Source organism: Thamnophis elegans, chromosome 11 (genome assembly GCF_009769535.1).
Source record: "Thamnophis elegans isolate rThaEle1 chromosome 11, rThaEle1.pri, whole genome shotgun sequence".
NCBI classification, from domain to species: Eukaryota; Metazoa; Chordata; class Lepidosauria; order Squamata; family Colubridae; genus Thamnophis; species Thamnophis elegans.
The window spans coordinates 46,494,212-46,512,650 of NC_045551.1; the positions used below are offsets into that span (position 1 = coordinate 46,494,212).

The window sequence follows — 18,439 nt, forward strand, 5'->3', positions numbered from 1 at the left end:
CAGGGGAACCGAGGCGCACTGCAGGCGGGGGTTTACGAGGAACCGAGGCGCGTTGCAGGCGGGGGTCGCCGTTCATGCGGGGCGCTCCTCGACGGTCTGCCGGGTGGTTCTCCTCCCCAGCCTTCAGACTTGGCATTAGAAGAAAGCGGCGGCCTCAGGTCGGACCCGGCGAGGCTCGACTTCCGCGGAGGAGAGCCGGGCCAGGCGCACGCGTCGCCCGCCGCCGAGCCAGGAAGGCGCGGACGCTGAGCGCCGGCGGCGGGCGGGCTGCCAGCTCTCTCCCAGCCGGCTCCCTCTAGAGGCAGCCGCCGCGGGTGAACCGGGTGTCGGGTTGCCCGGAAGCGCCTCCAGCTCTGCTAGCTCGCTCGCTCGCCCGTCCTTCTCCGCCCGAGGGGAAGAAATCTTAGCCGGCCGTGGCAGCGCAGGTTCCTCCTCCCCTCTTTCTTCTTCTCTCTGCCGGCGGGGTCGATGGAGGCGCTTCCCTCCCGGGACGAGAAAGCGAACCCTTCGTGGGATGCCAACTTCTGCTCGCGGCTTTTCTTCTGGTGAGTCCATCCATCTCCCCCCCGCCCCTTCCCTCACCTCGCCCGCCTCAGCTTTCCTCCCGAATCAGCCGGGTTTCCCCGGGAATGAATGAGGTAGGTAGCCGGCTTGGAGCGACTCAGAAAGGCTTATTCTCAGGAAGGGCGTTGTTGGAGTGGGGAGCAAAGAAGGTGCTTTCGCCGCCGGCCACGTGGGGGAAAAAAAGAAAGGAAGAAAGATGGGAATTTCCCGGAGACAGGTGCTCGGCTTCGGAGAGCGTCGCTCGGATTGACTCGCGATAGAAGCGCGTCTGAATGCGCGCCGGAGGCCAAACGAGCGGCTGGGAAAACCGAACCTCCTCCCCATTTATTTATGTATTTATGTATTTATTAATTATATAATGCCTCATGGCGACTCAAGCCCTCTTACATAATTTACCCCTTTGGGCTACAGGTAGTCGTGGACGAACGAGTCCAAACTTCTGTTGTTAAGTGAGACATTGGTTGTGAGTTTTGACCCGTGCTATACGACTTTTCTTTCTTTCCGCGGGGTGGTTAATGAAGTGAATCTGGTTTCCCCATTGACTTTGCTTTAATCTCTGAGCCTCTCAGAAATGTGGGGCTTGTAAGTCGTATTTCCCTGGATATTCTCACAGGGGTGGTCCTTGACTTACGACGTAATTGAGCTCAGAATTTCTGTTGCTAAGGGAAACATTTGTTCAGTGAGTTTTGCCCCATTTTACGACTTGTCTTGCCACCTTTGTTAAGTGAATCGCTGCAGTGGATAAGTTAGTAACATGGTTGTTAAGTGAACCTGGCTTTCCTCATTGACTTTGCTCCCCAGAAGGTCGCAAAAGGGGGATCACACGACCATGGGACCCTGCAACCGTCATAAATATGAACCAGTTGCCAAGCATCTGAATTTTGGTCAGATGTTCATAGGGATGCTGGAAATGTCATAACTGAAAAACAGTCATTGTCACTTTTTTGAGTGCCGTTGTAACTTTGAACGGACACTAAATGAACTGTTGTAAGTTGAGGACTAGCTGTACTTCTTAATGCTTCTTAATACTTCTTAAGGTAGACTTACAGCAGTTTGTTTAGTGACTATTCAAAGTTACAACGAGAACTTAGGACTAATTTTGATAATGTGACCAAAATTCAGAGGCCTGGCAACTGGTTCATATTTATGACCATGGCTGTGACTCAGGGTCGTGGGATCCCTTTTGGCTACCTTTTGATGAGCAAAATCAATGGGTAAGCTAGATTCACTTAGCAACTGGGTTACTAACAGATCAGCTGCAGTGATTTGGTTAACAACTGTGGTGAGAACAATCGTAACATGGGTCAAAACTCGCTTAATGACTCAACAACAGAAAGTTGTGGTCGTAAGTCATTTATGTTGCTAAGCGAGACATTTCTTAAGTGAGTTTTGCCCCATTTTTCTTGCCACAGTTGTTAAGCAAATCGCTGCATTTGATAAGTTAGTAACCCAATTGTTAAGTGAGTCTGGCTTTCCCATTGACTTTGCTTGTCAGAAGGTCGCAAAAGAGGATCACACGACCCCGGGACATAGCAAAGGTCATAAATATGAAACAGTTGCAACTCTGATTACATGATCAGATCACATGAGCCGAGGTGGCACAGTGGGTAGAGTGCAGTACTGCAGGCCACTTCAGCTGACTGCTAGTTCGGCTGTTCAAATCTCACCGGCTCAAGGTTGACTCAGCCTTCCATCCTTCCGAGGTGGGTGAAATGAGGACCCAGACTGTGGGGGCGATATGCTGACTCTGTAAACCGCTTAGAGAGGGCTGAAAGCCCTATGAAGTGGTATATAAGTCTAACTGCTATTGCTATTGCTGCAAAGATTATAAGTCACATGAAAAAACGGTCATAAATAACTTTTCCCCCTGCCAATGTAACTTTGAATGGTCACGAAATGAAATGTTGTAAATCAAGAACTACCTGTAACTCACAGCTTGAGATTGCTTGTTCTAGAACAGGGGGTGTCAAACTCCAGGCCCACAGGTTGGATCTGGCCTGCGGGGTGCCTAAATCTGGCCCACGGGGCGGCCTGGAAAGAGCAAAGGATCTGCCCACTGTGCCTCTGGCAGCCAAAACAGGACGCTGTAGCTACACACACACATACCCCGTGCCCAGTTTTGGCTGGCAAAGTGCTGTAGGAGGCTGTCCAAGCTGAAAATGGGCCGGGGGGGGGGCACGTGTGCCCCACGCGTCCCGTTTTAGCCGGCAAAGTGCTAAACTCAGAGGTGTCCATTCTGTCTTCCCATCCGTGGCCTGTGGAGGAGAACTACAGTGCTGATTCAGCCCTTGAAGAAATCCAGTTTGACACCCCTGATCTAGAATAAATGACCCTTGACAGAGACAACAGCAATAGATTTTTAAAAAAATAATAGATATTGTACACAGGTAGCCCTCGACTTAAAACCGCAATTGAGCCCAAAATTCTGTTGCAAAGTAAGGCAGTTGTTACTCCATTTTGTGACTAATTTTTGCCCACCGTTGTTAAGCAAATCACTGCCTTTCTTAAGTGACTCATGAAGTTGTTAAGCAAAGCTAACTTCTCCCTTTGACTTTGCTGGTTGGAAGCCAACTGGTGAAGTTACAGATGGTGATCACATGACCATGGGACACCGCGAGTGTCGTAAGTCGCCAAGCCCCAAATTTGATCCCTCGGCTATAGGGTTGCTGCCATGGTTGTAACTGTGAAAACTGGTCACTTGTAACCTTGAATGGTAGCTAAACAAATGTTTGTTAAGGTGAGGGCTACCTGTACAGTTGTAGGATGAAGAGGGTGGAACAGTTCAGTTAGTGACCATTCAAAGTTACAAGGGCACTGAAAAAAGTGACTTATGGCCATTTTTACACTTATGACCATTGCGACATTCCCATGGTCAGATGTTGACAGTTGATTCATATTTATGACAATTGCAGTGTCCTGGGGGTCATGTCTCACCGGCTCAGGGTTGACTCAGCCTTCCATCCTTCCGAGGTGGGTAAAATGAGGACCCGGATTGTTGTTGGGGGCAATATGCTGACTCTGTAAACCGCTTAGAGAGGGCTGAAAGCCCTATGAAGCGGTATATAAGTCTAACTGCTATTGCTATTGCTATGTGATCATCTTTTGTGATGGTTCTACAAGCAAAGTCAATGGGGAAGCCAGATTCACTTAAAAACTGTGTTACTAACACAGTGATTCACTTAACAAATGGGGCAAGAAAAGTCGTAAAATGGGACAAAACTCACATAACAAATCCAGGACTACCTGTATTATGGTCAGTCTGCAACCAGCCATTTCTTCTTATTAAGCACTGCACCATCTCACACTCTAGTTAAGTGTATTTCTATTTGGAACAAAATTATACTTAGTAGCAATTTCTACTTAGTAGGAGCATAAAATTTCATTGCTAAAATACAGCAGAGTAAGCGGATGTCCTATTATTATTAATTGAATAACTATTCAATTATTATTTGAACTTAAATATAATGTTTTGCAAATTATATAACTGATGCATTACTTAGACAAGAATTTGGCTGTATTAATTTGCGATAAAATAAAGTTACAGTTTCTCAGTGTAGAAAATCCAAATTATAGTTAAGAAGGCCACTTTGCTTTTTTATTATATAGGAATTAAGAAAACATTAATGTATTTCTGCTTGTCTCTTCATGTAGTAAGATCAAGAAATAAAAGTTAAAAACACACTGTCTTGCTGGAATGTAATTAATAGATTAAGAAGTTTCCTGGTTAATAGTTAATGACATCAAAAATAAATGTTTTTAATATTTGTTTGGAAATCATGCCCATTCATTACTTGATTTTGTTACACAATGCTGACATATTTCAGCACCCTTTAGAAATAGTATGTCATTTTTGAAAGTCAGAATGATGCTTGCAGAATGATGATAATTCATCTGTGTTTAGTTTCCTACACTTAAGCAAGGTTTTGTTTTTCAACTCCAAGAAATCTTGGAGGAATTTGAAACTTCAAACCCTACAAATTGAGTGTAGGTCCAGAACAAAATAAAATCACCTCGGGTAGATTTTTAATCTAAAAATCATCAGAAGCCAAGTGGAATACCTAAAAGTTAATACAATCCCCTTCAACCATGTAACTATGTAACTATGATTATGACCTGTGACTTATTACTTGTGAGCTTTTGCACCGAATTCCTTGTGTGTGTGATCACACTTGGCCAGTAAAGAATTGAATTCTATTCCATTCCATTCCATTCCATTCTATTCTTTATTCCATTCCATTCCATTCTCTCTTCTCTTCTCTTCTCTTCTCTTCTCTTCCTCTTCCTCTTCTCTTCTTCCCTTTCCTTCCTATACCCATTCCCATTCCAGCCATGTAACCTCATGTAGCTTAATTGCATCAATAAGTTTGTTTAAACTACAAGTAGTCCTTGCTTATCAAAAGTAATTGAGACTGGGAACTTTATCACTAAGTAATTGGTAATAAAGAACGATGTCAATCTGATTGCACTAACTTAATGATAGCAGTTCTGGCAGCCCCAGTTGTTATTGTTGGTCAAATGAATCCTGCAGAGTTGCAGTATCCACTGGTCATTTATGATCTCCTCTTGGCTTTCCCATTGATTTTTCTTGCTGGACACAGCAGCTAAGATTGCAAATCATGATTACATGACTGTGGGACATTGCAATGTTGTAGTTGCCAGCTGGTTGCTGAGTGCCCATGTCATAATCACATGACTTCAGGGACCCGGTAACAATTACAATGGTCACTGAATGATTGGTCCAACTTTGAACACCGAACGAGCAGTTATTAAACAAGGTCTCTCTCTATATACTGAATGTCAGAAGCTGTGTGAGTGAGTGCGGAACTCCTGCTTTGTTGTACCACCTTCCCTCTCTTATTTGGGCACCCGCAGTCTGCACCCTCTCTCTGTCCAGCTGCAGTTATGCGGGCATTGCCTTTCATTTCAGCAGAGCAGAACACTTGCAAGTTATGAGGGCATGGAAGATTCTGCTCCAAAAAGGAAGAGTTAGTTCATCCTTGGGAACTGTCAGCTTGCTCTTCCTAATACAGTTAGTCCTCAACTTACGATCACAACGCTAACATTTGTGTTGCTAAGGGAAACATTTGTTAAGTGAGTTTTGCCCAGTTGTATGCCTTTCCCTGGCACAGTTGTTAAGTGAATCACTGTAGTTGATAAGTTAGTAACTGGTTGTAAAGTGAATCTGGCTTCCCCATTGACTGTTGTTAAGTGAATCCAGGCACTGTTGTTAACTGAATGTAGCTTCCCCATTCATTTTGGTTGTCAGAAGGATTGCAAAAGGGGATCATGCAATCTTGGGACACAGCAAGAGTCATAAATATGAAGCAGTTGCCAAGCATCTGAATTTTGATCACGTGATCATGGGGATGCTGCAAAGGTCGTAACTGGGAAAAATGGTCCTAAGTCCCTTTTTTTCACCGCTGTTGTAACTTTGAGCGGTCACTAAATGAACTGTTGTAAGTCGAGGACCAACTGCTATGAATCAATTGGCAAGTGTCTGAATTTTGGTCACATGACCATGGGGACCTGCAACAGTTGTAAGTGTGAAAAATGGTCAGAAGCCACTTTTATCTGTGGCATTGTAACTTTGTCACTAAATGGACTGGTGTAAGTCAAGGACTAGCTGCATTGAATGTGAGTTTATCAGTGATTTGTTCCTTCCAAAGGGGTTTTGAAAACCTTTTTTAAAAATTGCTTCAGTTACTTTTAAAGTATCTTCCAAAGTATTTGAAGTATAAAGTATCTACCCAAGAGTTATTAAGGATCTTAAAGCTGAGATTTGTCGACCTATATAACTTCAATAGGCAACCTGTCTCTGCATTCAGTTTCTGTAGGGAGGAATGGAAGGTGGCCAATATAACTTCAATTTTTAAGAAGGTTTCCCAGGGAGATCTAGGAAATTGCAGGCCTGTCAGATTAACATCTTTTCCAGCATGATAATGAAGGTTATTTTTCAAGATAAAATTACTAGATACACAAAACACTGACTTTGCTCAAGGATACTTAACAAGACTCCACTAAGGGTGGTCCTGTCAAGCTAATCTACTAGAGTATTTGACTGTGTTAATAAATGTATGGTTAAGATTGAGCAAGGAGACATAATTTGCTTAGATCAAAAAGACTATGATAAAGTCTCTCATCAAAAACTTCACAGTAAGTATAACATCCATGGAATAAAAGAGGAGATCCTCCTGTGGATAAGCTAAGCTAAGGCTAAGGAATTTAAAGGGAATGGAATAGAATAGAATAGAATAACAGAGTTGGAAGGGACTTTGGAGGTCTTCTAGTCCACCCCTTGCAGGAAACCCTATACCACTTCAGACAAATGACTATCCAACATCTTCCAGTGTTGGGGCATTCACAACTTCTGAGGGAAAGCTGTTCCATTGATTAATTGTTCTAACTGTCAGGAAATTTCTCCTCAGTTCTAAGTTGCTTCTCTCCTTGAATAGTTTCCACTCATTGCTTCTTGTCCTGCCCTCAGGTGTTTTGGAGAATAGCTTGACTTCCTCTTCTTTGTGGCAGCCCCCGAGATATCGGAACAATGCTGTCATGTCTCCCCTAGTCCTTCTTTTCATTCAACTAGACGTACCCAGTTCCTGCAACCATTCTTCATGTTTTAGCCTCCAATCCCCTAATCATTTTTGTTGCTCTTCTCTGCACTCCTTCTAAAGTCTCCACATCTTTTTTACATCGTGGTGACCAAACCTGAATGCAATATTCCAAGTGTGGCTTTACCAAGGCATTATAAAGTGGTATTAACACTTCACATGATCTTGATTCTATCTCTCTGTTTATGCAGCCTAGAACTGTGTTGTCTTTTTTGGCAGCTGCTGCACACTGCTTCATTCATATTTAAGTGATTGTCTGCTAGGACTCCAAGATCCCTCTCACAATTGCTACTATTGAGTGAGGTACCACATACACTGTACCTGTGCATTTTGCTTTTCTTGCCTAAAAGTAGAACCTTACTTTTTTCACCACTGAATTTCATTTTGTTAGATAGTACCCAATGTTCAAGTCTGTCAAGACCCTTCTGTATCTTAAGCCTATCTCCTGGGGTTTGGGAGTGTAGTCCAACTATTGTTGGACTAGTTGGGCCAAGGGTCTGACATAACAAGGCACTACCTACTTATATTCTTACGTTCTTAGACCAGAATTATGAGTGCATCTATTTTATTGTAGTTAACTAATTGTGCATTAAAACAAATTGAGTTTGAGCTGTCTGTAGACAATTTTAGTAACAAGGATCCAAGACTATGACTAGACAGGGAGAGGCCTCTCCTTTACCTCCATATTCAGTAGGAACATTTAAAGAAAGAAGTTCTACTGATTCCCAATCCAACAGAAGATATTAATGGCTAGTGGAAATTACTAAAGCCGCTTCACTTGTGTCATCTTTTGATTACAGAAGATACTTTATGTGAGGCTGTGTAGAGTCTAGTGCATTTACTTCTTGTCACAAATCTCTGAAATTCCAAATTCTTTTTTCCCCCAGTTTTTCTTAACTTTACTTTTTACTTTGTAGGTGTTATTGCTTTCCACTTTGTAAACCTTGGAATTATCCATCTTCATTTTGTTTAATTTTTTTTTTAAAGAAAGAAAACGATAAAATAAAACTTAGGGAGAGGCTAAAAGACCAAAAGTTAGTAAGTACCAAGTACGTAAGTAAGTTAATTTATGTATTTAGATTTGGAAGGCTGCCTGACTCCCAAATAACTCTTAAGTGGATTACATAGCTAAAAGGAAAAAAAAAAAAAACAATTGGATAAAAAAATGGCACTTATGCCTAGACAAAACCACCCACTGCTCTATAAAATAATTCAGGGCCTCAGAAACAATTTAGCCCATACCTGGGAGAACAGCCAAATTTTCAAATATTTGCAGAACCTTTATAGAATGGAATTCTTGGCGGGGGGGAATGATGTTCTAGAAGGCAGGTGTTATAACAGAGAAGGCATGCTTCCGAGATCCCACTAGATGACCTTGTTTAATAAATGGTATTAAACAATGCCCCAATCTGCTCACTTTGCCCAAGTAACAAGAATGATGAGGGGCTAAAGGATAAAACATTCGAAGAACTGGTCCAGGAATTGATTATTTCTACTCTAACGAAAAGAAGGAGCAAGGGAGACATGACAGCAGTGTTCTAATATTAGAGGGTCTCCTACAAAGAAGTGGAGGTCAACCTATTTTCCAAAGGACCAAAAAGCAAGATGAGAAACAATGGATGAAAACTTACCAAGGAGAGAAGCAAGCTAGAACTAAGGAGAAATTTCTTAAAGGTGAGCAATCAACCAATGGGACACTTGCCTTCAGAACGTGTGGATACTCCATCACTGGAGGCTTTCAAGAAGAGACTGGACCACCACTTATCTGAATTGGCACAGAGTGTCTCTTGCTCCAGCAGAGGGTTGGACTAGAACAGGAGTGTCCAAACTTGGGAACTTTAAGACTTGTGGACTTCAACTCCCAGAATTCTCCAGCCAGCATGTTGAAGTCCACAAGTCTTAAAGTTCTCAAGTTTGGACATCCCTGGACTAGAAATTTTTTTCCAACTCTATTATTCTATGTTCTATGTTCTTATATGACTGATCTTGGGTACATTTCCTATATTGCCTACTTTTTCACTGGGTTTTTCATCCTTGCCATCGCTCTCAACCTCATTGGTTGGTTGGTTCTGTTGAGTTTGTGCTTGGAATTAACTCCCAAAGACCCTTAATATTGTCCCAGAGATCCTAAAGATTGGTCACCCTCCCCTTCATTTTTAGTTTAAAGCCCTCCTTACAAGTTAACCCTGTTGTTTTCTGAAAACATTTTCCCCAGTTCTTGTGATGTGCATTGTATTGTATTGTATTGTATTGTATAAGTTTATTTATAGGCCGCCCTTTTCCCTGAGGGGACTCAGGGCGGCTTACAACTTATGTAGGAGGGGGATACATACAATGACATATAGGACAATACATAATTAAAACAATAAAGCAACATTCATCATTCGGGCGGGGATGGATTATAATCTTTAACCCCAGGCCTGTGCGGAAGGTCTGGAGGGTGGTGAGGGTACGAATCTCCACGGGGAGATCGTTCCAAAGGGTCAGAGCTGCTACTGAAAAGGCTCTCCTCCGCGTAGTTGCCAGTCGACACTCGGCAGCTCATCCCTCGCCAGAAGCTCTTTATGTAGGTAGTACAGACCATGGTCTAGGAACCCAAAGTTCTCTTGGCGGCACCAACCCTTTAGCTAGTGGCTCATTTCTAAAATCCTTTGTTCCCCCATTGCCAGTTGACTTATTGTTGGAAGTACCAATATGCAAATGATATCATTGGACATCATTTGCATATTGATGAGACTGAACCTTGATGGATGACCTAACTCAGAGGTTTCTCACAGATGTTAAGCAGGAAGAGCATGAGTGCCAAACCCTAAACAACCCTACAAGTAAGGGACTCCAAATGTATGTTGGAGACAGTGGATTCCAAATGTTTTCCTACTGGTTCTATGAGAGCGCGCTTCGTGCTTGTGCATGCGCAGCACTCAAAGCCTTCATTCGGTGTCAGCACTGGTGAGCTGAGCTGTGTTTTAGCTCAATGGGGCATGACAATCGGCTCTGCCACATGAATCAACTGGGCTAAAAAAGAAGGGAATATAGAACAAGGAACACTGGGGGCGGGAGGGCAGGGCCAGCCAAAGGTGGTATTCACTGGTTCCTGAACTACTCAAAGTTTCTGCTACCAATTTACTCAAACCAGTCTGAACCGGCTGAATACCACCTCTGGTTGGAGATGTAAACAAAGGTAAGGGACATTTTGGTGGAATAGCTTGGAAGTCCATATTTATTGGTCTGCTCAACAACTTGCCTCTTGCAACACTGACTCCAACCCCAGGCCCTTCTACAGATTCGAAGAACGCCATCTTTAACAATCTGCATATGGATTTAAATTCACACTGAAGGAAAGGTCAAGTACAAAGTCAACCGATAAGCACTTTCTGGCCTGCCATTCACATCTGTGAGGATGGCCTATTGCAGTGATGGCAAAGCTTTTCAGCACCAAGTGCCCAAACTGGAACGCACGTGCATGAATGTGCGCCAGAGTGCCGGAAACTCGAAGGCCAGCTGGCTGGCATGCGCATGCCTGTTTTTTGGCTGATTTTGGCTGGTTTGGGGGCTGTTTTTAGACCATTCTTGAAAGAATGAGCTTGCATTGAGGATACAAGCATTCTCCCAATCCGATGGACCACTCCACGAATTTCTAATTCCTAGGCTGCTTTGGCAATGAGACACACACGCACACTGCAGACTGGGTGAAAATGGTGGTTTCTGGCTAAACCAGAACACTTTTTATTAGGAAAGTTCAAAGAAAGCTAGTCAGCAGTTAGTACAAACAAAGGATCTCACAGTATGTTACAAATCACTTCTTGATTACACATCCTGGCATTCCACATCCTGATAAGGAGAGCAGGGAGGAGGAACAAACGGTCTTACTGTTGCTTTGATTAGGAAGTATAGAATTGTAAATCACACAGAGTGCTACATTTCAGCCTAGGCATATGGAGTCTTGTTACATGAGGCGGCTTTTAATTATCAGGCAAAAGGATGTTTAAACTTTGCAAGGCTAATTCATCTCTGTGTTGCTTATGTTTAGATACTTTTCACATAAACATTCAAGATGAATTTCCAACACCTTGTTATCTTGATCTTCCCAGGGCTGTCATGGCTTTGGTAAAATGTTCACTGGGATTCTTTGATCCAGATAGATATTTTATCCTATCCTATTGATCCCAGCTAATTTCACCCAGCCAATTATGGGGTAGATTCCCACATCTCCTCCTTTTTTATTTTTTAAATGGAGGCAATTGCCATGGGTTGTTTCTTTCTCACAAATCCCCCTTCCATTGGATATCCAGGGATTATTAATTCTGATGTGTTGACACTTATTAATAATGCGTGATGCTTCTGGATAGCAGCGTCCGCAATACTTTGCATAGTGGATCTCAATAATGGTATTATGCATGGCAACATAGTTAATCCCAAAAATATCATTCCGATAAAAAATAAACCTTGCTTCCAATTGTTAAAAATACCTCCAAGCCAACCATCAGTGTCCAATATGTCTTTCCAAGTTTGTACAGGAACATGTGCAGTTTGTATCATAGTTCGAGTTATTTTTTCTATTACAATTCCAGAATCATCAATTTGTATACAACAATTACTAAGATTAAATTTACCACACACTCCGCCTTCAGCAGCGAGCAAATAGTCTAAGGCTAAACGATTTTGCATAATATAAGTTCTTGACAATACACTTTCTTTTGCAAGCTTAGTTAATGCCAATGCAGTTTCATTTGTAATTATTTCTAATACAGCTTGTAATCTAATAATGCGATTTATCATGTATATTGGCGTTCTATATCCCCACGACCCGTCTTGTGCCCACGTCGCAGGATCATAATATGCAATAATTCTCTCAGGGGGCCACTCATCATCCTTCCAGTTACCTATTTTTATCCCTTTAGAAAGATCTATTGTATGTTTACGTCTTTCAAGAGTATCATATACAGGGATTCCCAATTTTTGTTTTTTCTCTATAGGCATTAGGAAGAATGATGGTTGAATTGCCCCCAAAATGCATGACCCATACCAACCTGCAGGGAACATATTATAGGCAAAATTACCACATATCCAATATAACCCATCAGGTGAATTCCACACAATAGTATCATTTTCAGGGTCTGAAAGTCCTTTTAACTTAGTTACCTTTAGCAATGAGTTTTCAGGTTGGGTCATATTAGTTTGTGAAACCCAAGTGTTATTTTCCCATTCATTAGAACATTTTAAAAATCCCATAGGTTTATTTCTGTGTTTTTGATTATTTTTATTTCTAGTATAACATATGTGACCTATTATATGGGAGGTAACTTGCCAGGTTTCATTGAAGTTGTTATTAAAGGTGAAGTTCCCTTTCCATTGAGCTATTTCAGTATAGTTTGCTTCTTGTACATGCCATGGCCAGCGATCTCCCATAGTGGTTCCTCCACATACAAAACAATTTTTTAACATAAGTTCTGTAGCAACTTCTTGAGCCAAATTAATAAACATATTTTTTGCTTTTGGAGGTGTAGGTAGATCGTTAAGTTTAGCAATCTCCTGCTCATAACTCCAAAAAAACTTTACAGGTTGATTTGTTAATTTTGTTGCTTTAGTCTTTACAATAATATATCCATAAGGATCCTTTCCTGCTTTATCTATACCAATACCATAATGATAGTATCGGGTGCCTAAAGTACCTGCTACCTGCGCAGAAAGGCAGAGTGGTGTGCAGTGATGGGATTGACAATCAGTAGTGACTGGAGTAATAGAAAGATCAAAATTATTAGGTCCATAGCCACTTGTATACCAATATACACTCGGTTGGGTATAGCCTCCATGTGCTGAAAGTGTCGAGCGAGTGAATAAATATCTATGGTTTTGGATATATGATTGTTCCCACGACTGTCCTCCACAGGTTACCCCCGCGGATCCTGTTCCTTGCCCTATATCAATTGCTAAACATGTATCAAAACAAACAGTGACAGGTGCCATTCCCTTTGAAACATTATGGGCTATGTACCCTGATAATATTTGTGCTGTAAGAAATTGATGTTTTAAACTAGATCCTCCTTTATAGCCATAAACATAGATGCTACTTGTTATAGGTCCTACCGCTTTTGGTTCATAACATTGTATCCCATTTGGTGTATAGCACTGATTGTATTGTGTATTATTTTGTGTGCATGGTGGTATTAAAGTTCCATTGCATTCAGATTTCATAGTATAATATATTAAGGTCATAGAAATTTTTGTACCTTGTTTGGTTTTTTGTAAACAGGCTGTGCAAATGTCCTCTTTTATCTCTCTTTTTGTAAGGTGGTGAAAGCCGTCTCCTCCCATCTCTTGTTGATAACTCAATAATGTTAAGAACCACTCACTAACCGGGGGAAATTTTATACTTGCCCTTGAAGTTACTTCTGTTTTTATCATTTTATTAGGTAGCCCTTTTTGGTATTGTATGCATTGATACCAACCTATAGAATTTTCTGTGATTCTTATTCTAATATGTGAAGAGCAGCCATTCTCTTTTGGGTGTGAAATACCTCTCACATTTTGGATTGCCTTTTTGAATTTTGCAGGCAAAAATTGCCATGTAATTAAACACGCTGCAGCTGGATTTTTCAAATAACAAGTTAGAGTAACTTGTGTATTGGCTTCTCCGTATGTATTGTGAGGGTAGATGCATATCCCTTGAGAATTGCAGTTTTCCCCATTGGAGTATGGAATGATCGCTCTTTTTGAGCGGTTGTGTGTGAAAGGAATTTCTTGAATATCCTCCACTATTCCCTTCTTATTTTTGTGTTCATATTCACATGCCCCCCATACAATTAAAAGCACAATTCCCACCCCCAACATCATTAGCAAAAGGTGCAACAGAAAATGCTTACAAGACATCGGAAGAGCCCAAAAATCCCAAAATCCCATTTCCTGTCCAGGCGAAGGTCTTCTGAAAAATGGGCATCGGGGCTGACGTACTCTGGGAACATATGACCGGCCAATGACCTGTTCCGGACGGATTTTCATCTTGAGTACTAAATGTCAAAAGAGGGATCAATAGATCTTACGTGATAATCGTTAGAAAAAGGATTGTCAATAGCTTGTTGAACTGTGGGTGTAATACGAATTTCAGTAGTGATACGGGAGGGATCGGTGTAGTTAAAATATTCCTGAAGATATTGTTCAATTATCACAATGTCACACGGGATCCTGCAATGAGTGCAAAGTTCACAGGAATAACAGTGGGAGCAGCAGCAATTCTAGTCGTCTGTTGCTTGAAACAAAAGGGATAGGCTTGCTTCGGGATCCTTTTTATCATCTGTTTTTACCGGTCTCTCATGAAACGGTCGTATGCATCTTCCAGGAACCCACAACACTCTGTCCGGGAGTTGCACGGCAGCGTATCCACGTCCCCAGGTAACGAGCTCCACTGGGCCCTTCCACTGAGGGTCTGGTAATTGTCTGTAATAAACAAGAGGGCGGGGAGAAACTACGCTATGCTGAAAATGTCTTTCCCCAGCTGTGGAAGCTATGGGTGAGCCTGTAAGATTCAAAAAATTCTGTGTGTATAAGGCTTTACTCAAACGGTTTTGGATTTCAGGCAGCCCTATCTTAAAGGGGCCTTGCTGCTTATCAAGCATCATTTTTAGTGTTAAATTTGCTCTTTCTACAATTCCTTGTCCTTGGGAATTGTATGGGATGCCAAATTTATGGACAATTTTCCATTGATCACAAAAGGTAGCGAATGCAGCGCTACTGTATGCGGGTCCATTATCTGTTTTAATCTCCAGGGGGCTTCCTAAAACTGAAAAAGAGCGCATACAATGGTTGATCACTTGTTTGGTTGTCTCCCCCCGCTGTGGGCTTGCAAAAATAAAACCTGAAAAGGTATCCACTGTGACATGAATATATTTCCAGGGTGCAAAAGAAGAATATTGAGTGACATCCATTTGCCATATCTCACAACGCTTAATTCCTCGGGGGTTAACTCCCATAGGAATTGCGTTACCTTGCCTGCTACAGGTTGAGCACTGCTGGATAATCGCTACAGCCTCCGTTTTTGAAATTCCAAACATCTTCATTAAGGCTTTTGCATTTTGATGAAAATACTCATGGCTTTCCCATGGAGTTGCAAATCCAATAAAACTTTCCCTAGCGGCTTTGTCTGCATAATCATTTCCCTCTGTTAGCATACCAGGAAGTGACTGGTGACTCCTAATATGAGCCACAAAATATTGAAATTTTCTATCCACAATTAATTGCTGTAACTGTAAAAACATATCTAACAATTGCTTATCTAGGGCTGGTGAAAGATAGGCATCAAACAAATTATTAATCACTTGGTAAACATACAATGAATCCACAATTAAATTAAATGCTTGATCTTTTAATTTCTCAAATGCTAATATGGAGGCAGCCAACTCAGAACGCTGAGCTGAACTCTGAGGGTGTGTGTGGTAAGTCACCCACTGTCCTGAGATTTGATACACACATGCACCCCTGTTCTTAGTTCCGTCAGCGAAAACTGTAACTGCATTTTTAATTGGCAGTTTACTTTGTAAGGAAGTCAATTGTAAATGTTGTAGATTCAGTAACAAAAACCTATAGTCTGTGGGATAGTGGTATTTAATTGTCCCTAAATAGTCACTCAGAGCTAATTGAAGTGCATCTGATATTTGAAAATATTTTTCCCACCAAGGTAGTGGATATGGAACGTAAATAGTTTCTGGATCCGTTCCCAGTACAGCTCGAGCTCTCTCTCTTAACTTTATAATTATCTGGGATTACAATAGAGGTTTTGTTGAAACTGTTCTCCCCGGGCTGTTTGGTAAATGTATCCATTCAATCACTAACACTTTGTTCTGTTGTGTTTGCAACAAACACCCTGTGGGCAAGTTTTTGGTATTGAAAATAGCAGCTGAAATAGGAACGTGTGAAATCATCCTGTCTACCCAGGTCTTTGCTAGGGCCGCTTCAATGACCTGAATACACAGTTTTTCTTTGTCCCCTATGGTTAGTATAGCAGCAGGCTCCTTTCCTCCTGCCAGCAATGCAAATAAAGGTTGTAATTGACTCGTAGTTAATCCCATGTAAGGGCGTGCCCAGTTAATTGAACCCAAATATTGTTGTAACTGCACCAAACTACATTTATCCATTTCAGGTAGTTTTGGAATTACTGGTGAGGCATGAGATGTCATGATTTTATGCCCCAAATATAAATATGGTGGCATGGTTTGAAATTTTTCTGAAGCAATTTTAAATCCTTTATCATTAAATCCTTGTATGATCTCTTTTATAACTTGTGAATGTGCATCCTGTGCATTCTTTTCTATTGCTAGCAAGATATCATCCATGTAGTGGTAAAATAGGATACCTCTATACTTGGCTCTAAAATGTTTTAAAATATTATTAATGTAATGACAAAGCGTTGGGCTATTTAGCATTCCCTGGGGTAAAACTTTCCATTGATACCTTACTGTTGGCTCACTATAATTTAGTACAGGAATTGTAAATGCAAATAATACTCTGTCCTTTTTATGTAGGGGTATTGAGAAGAAGGCATCTTTTAAATCAATAACTGTTAATTCATAATTCTGAGGAAGGATGTTAGGATTTGGCAGACCGCATTGCAAGGGTCGCATGGGCTGAATTACTTCATTTATCTTTCTTAAATCTTGAAGCATTCTCCACTTTCCTGATTTTTTCTTAATTAAAAATACAGGAGTATTATAAGGGCTATTTGACAATTCTATTTTTTTATCTAATAACAACTGTTGTACAATTTCTTTTAAGGCTTCTAATTTAACAATAGAAAGCGGCCACTGATCAATCCATATTGGATTATCGTTTTTTAATGTAAGCTTCATTAAAGGGTCCATTTCATTTATTCTTAATACAAAACATTCATTACCATCAGTTCAAAAAGCTATACGTAAGCCAATGAGCTCTATTTTCTTACTGTCCCTGTCCCTCTAGGTCTGAAAGCAGTTACACACACACACATCTCTCTCTCCCCCCTTCTCCTGTTTCCTTCCAAGGAATGACTCAGGGGGAAAGGAGGGGGGGGAAATGGCTGGGTGCTAACCTCTCACAATCTCTCCTTTGTTCTCACTCTGCCTTCTCTCAACAAGCTTGGAAATGATAACACACAAGCATACACACATACCATTAAACAACTTTGCAACTTACTGTTTCTTTATATAAAAGAAATCAAAGTACGTGCATACCAACTTTTACCATTTAACATATATTAACACTACAATCAAACTGCTTGTGTAAATTAACTTCACATGCAAAATCCTTTGTCATGCATTCTTCAAACAGCGGGGAATTTCAAAGAGCAGTTTAAATCCTAACTACTCTTCTCACCCTCACGGCTTCAAGCCAAAGCCCATTTACAAACTTCAAACATCAATTTAATTCAATTCTCCTCTTTCTCTTTACCTCTGTTCACTTTCTTTTTCTCTCTACCTCTCTCTCACTCTTTTATCACTCTTTCTTTACCTTATTCCAAAGTTAAGGTTGCCCCAAACTGAGACAACAAATCTCTCCCCCACAAGTTAACATGCAATTTTAAAACGACCGGTCGGATACGTGCCTTAATCACAGAACCTGGGATGGACACCTAAGAATTTTTTTTAACAGGCATTACGTCAAAGTAATCAAGTCCAATTACCTAGGTCTTCCCATTCAGTCAGGCTTTACCTCATTACTTACTAAATTTCTTACTTTTGCTCGAAATTATGCCCATTCTATCTCCTTAAGCACATCATTTGCATCTGGGTGGGGCTCGAGCTCTACTTTTCTTTTAAAAAACAACTATTACAGCTGCAACAATTTTCATCTGATGGTGGCCAGAAAATCAGCAAATTTGTTATAAAATTGAACACTTTAAAATCCCTGTCTTTTGGATTGAAATTATCTTATCTACAATTACCTTGAGGGTGCACAAAAACTTAGGCACACATTCATGCACTCACAAAAACATTTTTTTCCATTCCAATTCAGATCTGACACGGGCTTTTATAATTAGAGCTGCAGAAAGTACAGGTTTCTGAGAAATGAAACATCTGTGAAAAAGTTTCAGGTGCTCAGGCAGAAAAATGTGCTTAAAGCAATCAGAAGAGAAATCAGAAGAATCAGTAAGCAAGAACTCCTTGAGACATGAAATTACGATGAGGAAAGACTAGGAGAGACATTGTAAGAGGGACATCGTGGGGGGTAATGGAAGAAAGGTAGCCGGGATCACCGGAGGAAAATAGGAAAAGCCTGGCAGATTCACTTGCCAAGAG

The 18,439-nt window shown here is 41.1% G+C and overlaps 1 protein-coding gene across 1 annotated transcript in view; it reads left to right on the forward strand.

Moving 5' to 3' along the window:
* Window positions 1-343: 343 nt before the first annotated feature.
* ABCC4 (ATP binding cassette subfamily C member 4) overlaps window positions 344-18,439 on the forward strand; it is a 210,967-nt gene continuing 192,871 nt past the window's right edge. The window contains exon 1 of the mRNA XM_032227044.1: window positions 344-545. Coding sequence (XP_032082935.1) covers window positions 469-545 — 77 coding nt within the window. The 5' untranslated portion in view covers window positions 344-468. The remainder of the gene's footprint in view (window positions 546-18,439) is intronic.